At 49.8% G+C, this 5,799-nt stretch overlaps 1 protein-coding gene across 1 annotated transcript in view; it reads left to right on the top strand.

The window, feature by feature from the left end:
• Nucleotides 1-2,862: 2,862 nt before the first annotated feature.
• Nucleotides 2,863-5,799, top strand: part of LOC115360843 (chemokine-like protein TAFA-5) — a 28,953-nt gene continuing 26,016 nt past the window's right edge. Inside the window, exon 1 of the mRNA XM_030053998.1 lies at nt 2,863-2,953. Within this exon, the coding sequence (XP_029909858.1) occupies nt 2,863-2,953 (91 nt within the window). The remainder of the gene's footprint in view (nt 2,954-5,799) is intronic.

Consider the following 5,799-nt stretch of genomic DNA (forward strand, 5'->3'; position numbering starts at 1 on the left):
TCGAGCATGAAGGCACGGCACACTGCTGGGTTCTGTCCAGACGTTCTGCAGAGAACTGAAGAACCTGAAGCTGAGATGTGATCAGCTCAGGAACAGAAACACGTCTCTGCTCTCGGGTCAGGAGGTTCCTCGTTAAAGCAGCCGGCACCGAGACGTGTTTTGGTCCCGGAGGGTTCTCCACAGGTTCCTCAGCAAAACACAAATTAATCTAGTTTCACTTTTAATGTCAGTGTCAGGTTGAGGGTCCAGAGCATGAAAAGGCTTTAAAACCTCAGAGTTAGAAATTGTTTTACATTGCAGATAAATAAGTTCTGAACTGGTTCGTTAAGAAAAGTGTGGTTCCATGAGGAACCATCAACTGCTAAAGAACCGCTTTATGTAGTAGATGGTTCCTCATTTTGAGAAAAGAAAATTTTCAAAAAGTTCTTCACTGAACCTGTTTGCACCAAGAAATATTCTGAAAAAAGATTCTCTAGAGAACGTCTTTTTTTGATGAAGTTTCTTGTAAGAACCATATCTGGTTCCTCTAAGAACTTTTTTTGACGGGTTTTGAACTCTTTTCATGTTCTAGACCCTCAACCTGACTCTCATCAGACACTGACATTAAAAGTGAAATTAAATTAATTTCTTGTTTTGCGGGAAGGCAATTAGCAAATTCATAAAAAGTAAAATACAAAACAAAAAAAGGGAAAAATGACCAGAAATTAGCAACAAAAAAGTATTTTTAAATGACAAATCAATAAGTTTAATTATAAAAATGACTGCAGAGGAGTGACTCTGGGTCAGGCTGCGATCACAAGCATTTGAGCGAAATGAGCAAACTATTAGCAGAACAAAAGTTATGAAATAATTTGGGGACAGAAAATGACATACAAGGGAATTATCAAGAAACTTCTTGACCATTTGCAAAGTAAAAAATACAAAAATAGAAAAATGTAAATATATTTGTAATGATTAATGCCATATTTAAAGGTCAGTGACGTCGGGTCAGATTTCTCCACAAACTGTTAAAGTTGCTCTTCATTTTGCTGAGGACCCCCAGAGGCCCCTCGAGGACCCCTGGGGGCCCCGGACCGCGCTTTGAGCAGCGCTGGTCTGACTGAGGGAGGATGCGGCGGCTTCAGTTTGAGAACTGGATGAAATTTGTGTCAGGAAGGAAAATAAAGCAGGATGAGGTTTCCTGCTGAGCGGCGGCAGCTTCCGGCCGCCGCCGCACGGAAATAGACGAGGAGTCCGTCCCAGAGGAGAGAGGAGGCAGGAGGAGAGAGGAGGAGAGAGGAGGAGGCAGGAGGAGAGAGGAGGAGAGAGGAGGAGGCAGGAGGAGAGAGGAGGCGAGGGGAGGAGGCAGGAGGCAGGAGGAGAGAGCAGGAGGCAGGAGGAGAGAGGAGGCGAGGGGAGGAGAGATAAGGCAGGAGGAGAGAGCAGGAGGCAGGAGGAAAGAGGAGGAGGCAGGAGGAGACAAGAGGAGAGAGGAGGCAGGAGGAGACAAGAGGAGAGAGGAGGCAGGAGGAGAGAGGAGGAGGCAGGAGGAGACAAGAGGAGAGAGGAGGCGAGACGAGGCAGGAGGAGAGAGGAGGAGAGAGGAGGAGGCAGCAGAAATGTTTCCATGAAGCGACGTGATGATGTTTAAAACTAAAATAACCTGTTTTCATCAGGATCCAGAACTCAGACATAATGAAATGCTCACAAATCGTCATCATAACCCTAACCCATCATCATCATTACTATTATTATTATTATTATTGTTATTATTATTATTATAATTATTGTTGTTGTTGTTGTTGTTGTTGTTGATGATGATGATGATGATGATGGTCTTGGTGGTGTTTTCAGTTGTTGTTTTTTTTAAAGTGATTTCCTGCTCAAACTCAGGCGCAGCTGAGCTGAATTCACTAACAAAGCCAGTCTCAGTGTGTTCATGTGAAAATCATGTTTGCGTGAAAATCCACAAGAGAAACCAACAAAACGGATTATATATGTGTGTGTGTGTGTGTGTGTGTGTGTGTGTGTGTGTGTGTGTGTGTGTGTGTGTGTATGTGTGTGTGTGTGTGTGTGTGTGTGTGTGTGTACACATAGATAGATAGACAGCGAACCGGACCCCACTGTCCCCTTCGCGGGTCCACTGGAGGTCCGCGGACCCCGGTTTGCGCCCCCCTGCTGCACTACCATCAGCCCGCGTGTACAGCCTGTGGATTTGCCCCGAGACACGCGCTATAACCGGCGTGACGTCAGGCGGGGAGTCGAGAGAAAGTCTCTGTCGCGGCTGCAGAAGCGGGGCAGCGCACCGGGAGGCGGCAGCACTTTCTCCTCTCACCTCAGCCGCTCGGAGCGCCACGGGAGCGGGGAGGCTGCGAGGCTCCACGGGGCTGCACCATGCTCTCTGAGCTCCGCTCTGATCCGGAGTCAGATTCGCTTCTGTTCAGCCGGCCGGGAGGATTTACGCGGATGAGTGGACGCGGAGTGCGGATGGATCCGGAGCGCGGAGAGCTGTAACCCGGAGGAGAAAGCACCGAGACTGTGCGCGCTGCGGCGGGGAGCTCCTGTGGCGCAGCCCGGCTCCGAGCACCGGCCCGGGCTTCTGCTGGCCACTGCGCACCGTGACGCGCCTGGGGAGCGCGGAGAGGAATCCGCGGTGTGTCTGGGAGAGAAATCGATAGATTTAAAAATAAATCCTGCCCACGACGACAACTTTCCACCGGGATCCTACTTGTTTGTGACTCGGAGAGCCTGTCTGGAGGAATGCCCCCCGTCCCCCGCGCTGCTCTGCGTCGGATCGGGGTGGATGAAGCACCGCACCGCCGCTGAGCTCCGTGCGTCCTGCCCGCTCCACCGGACTTCTGGGTTTTTTCTTGCGGCACGGCGATGCAGCTCCTCCGCCTGGCCTGGGCTCTGGCGGCCGCGGCGGTCTGCTTTTTGGTTATTCTGCTCATCCACTCACACGTCCTGAAGGAAGGTAGGCTGCAGTGTGTGTGTGTGTGTGTGTGTGTGTGTGTGTGTGTGTGTGTGTGAGCCTCTCCTCAACAGGTAAAAGGAGACACAAACATCAGCTGTGTCCGCTGAATCATTATTATTATTATTATTATTATTATTATTATTATTATTATGGTGAGAGGGGAGACAGTGTTGAGTTCGCACGTGTGTGCGCGCGCAGTGTTTTGTGTGTGTGTGTGTGTGTGTGTGTGTGTGTGTGTGTGTGTGTGTGCGCGTGCAGTGTTGTGTGTGTGTGTGTGTGTGTGTGTGTGTACAAACCCGTCCCCTTGCCTGATGCAGACCGAGCAGATCCCAGGTCTGTTGTGTTTGTCATGTTTTTGATTCTTTCTCAGTAGATGGCACCAGAGTCTGTCTGACAGGCAGCCCCAGTAGCACCAGTACACGGACTAGCACACACACGCACGCACGCACGCACGCACGCACGCACGCACGCACGCACACACACACACACACACACACACACAGACAAACACATACACACACGTCACATGGATTCATGTTGTGTTAAGTGGTTTCTCTGAAACAATCCTGCAACATGAAGGACACCTCGCTCGCCCTCTCTCTCCCTGTCTCTCTTTCTCTCTCTCTCTCTCTCCCTGTCTCTCTCCCTGTCTCTCTCTCTCTTTGTCTCTTTCCCTGTCTCTCTCTCTCCCTGTCTCTCTCCCCGTCTCTCTCTCTCTCCCTGTCTCTCTCTCTGCCTGTCTCTCTCTCTGCCTGTCTCTCTCTCTGCCTGTCTCATGACCCTGCAGGCTGTACTGAGTTGAAACAGGCAGAATGAGGCAGATCAGCCTCAGGATCAAAATGATTTGATTCAAGAAAATTGTGGAAACAAGTTGATTAGTGTTGGAAACAAGTGGAATTATCTCAGATTATGTCAGATTATCTCAGATTACTGACCTTGTTGGAGAGTGTGAGGTGCCTCACATCCGCCTCACATCCTGTTTTTTTTTTTACAACATCTTTTGCATATTTAATGAAGCCACGCAAAATCTTATATTCATACTCTGAATATTTTCGGAGTTACTTACAGGTCGGTCCAAATTTCACTTCTAGTATTTGAGCCTCATAACTTCATTTCTAAAAAAAAAAAAAAAAAAATCTTCAGGGCTGGGAAACAAACTGGAGCTGTGTTCAGACCTGAGGCCTGTCCCTGCAGCTGGGTTTCACTTCAGGTTTAGCCCTGCTGGGTTTTCTGTACCATGAAGGTGGTTTACTTTTTATCGGGGTACGTTGCCGTGGTAACATACGCTGAACACCTGACCTGCTCCGGAGCAGGTCAGGTGTTCAGCGGCCCAGCGAGGGTCGCCCCTCACTGTGAGAGAGGGCCAGTTCCTCTGCAGGAGTGTACGGCTGAGTGGGAGACACATTCATTTACTGAACACACAAATGTTACTGCAGTCAGATCTACTCGTGCTGTCATGGTGGGGAAGTCAGATTATAATCCCACTAATTTACACACTGACACAGTCGGAGATTTTTTCCCAGCATTCCTTGCGGCTGCAGCTGTGTTGCTTTTTGCCTGGATGATGGATTTATATTTCAGATTATTGTCTGCTCCTCCGTTATAAAGTCTGCGGCTCGGGTGGATTTTTCCTTGTCTGTGATTGGTCGCATGCAGCAAACTCCGCCCTTTTTCTGTGAGCGCACAGATCTAGATTGGAAAAGCCTGGGTTCAGTCAGCGAGCTGAAGCTTCATGGGACTGAACATCAGGAGGGAGGATGTCTGGTTAAGAGAAGCCAGAAAACTAAGAGAAACCCGGGATTATAATCCAGCTGCTGGGACAGGACCTGCAGGGTTTGGGTCACGTTCACGTCCGTCCTGCCTCACAGTCCTGAACCAAGATCTGCTTTTCCTCAACAGTTTTTTTCTGTAACCTTTGAGCATCAACATGTTGGGAAAACCCTAACCCTAACCCTGAGCCTCAGAGGAGCAGAGAGCAGCGCTGGGCTCCTGCAGGAGGCACAGGTTTACTGATAATCCATCAGAGAAAACTGGAAAACGTGCATTTTGGGAAAATTTTGACGGGTCCTGTCAGCGTGTTTCAGCCACATGTTCAGACCAGGATCCTGCTCCAGGCCTCCTGATCTGCCATGACCCTGCAGCTGGAGTCCAGTTGGTTTCAGCTGGAGGTTAGGAACAGGAGGAACAGGAGGAACATGAGGAACGGGAGGAACGTGAGGAACGTGAGGAACGTGAGGAACGGGAGGAACAGGAGGAACTTGAGGAACGGGAGGAACAGGAGGAACAGGAGGAACAGGAGGAACTTGAGGAACGTGAGGAACGTGAGGACGTTTGTTGGAGAACGTTGGTCTGTTTTCATGTGCGGGCAGAGAAATGTCAGCGCTCCATCTGGGCTTTGGTCTCAGACTCTTTATTCATGCGTCCATGTGTTCATGCGTCCATTTGTTCATGCGTCCATGTGTTCATGTGTTCATGTGTTCATGTGTTCATGTGTTCATGCGTTCATGTGTTCATGCGTTTATGCGTTCATGTGTTCATGTGTTCATGCGTTCATGTGTTCATGCGTTCATGTGTTCATGCGTTCATGTGATGCAGAGAACGTGTCAGAGCGTCCAGCCTCTTCAGGGATCCTGTCCCGTCCAGCTGTTCTCTGGTCTGGGAGCAAAACACAGAGAAAGTAGAGCCTCGCCGCAGCTCCCAGATCAGCGCTGTGACCTCCTGTGTGTCAGAGGAGCCACGTGACAGATGTGTGTGTGGAACGCTCCGGTTCTCCGGCTCAGGTTGTCCAGCCGGAGGAGCCTCAGGTGTTTCCAGCACTTTGTGGAGGAGGAGGCGAACCTGAGTCC

The sequence above is a fragment of the Myripristis murdjan genome, chromosome 6 (assembly GCF_902150065.1).
Source record: "Myripristis murdjan chromosome 6, fMyrMur1.1, whole genome shotgun sequence".
Lineage (NCBI taxonomy): Eukaryota > Metazoa > Chordata > Actinopteri > Holocentriformes > Holocentridae > Myripristis > Myripristis murdjan.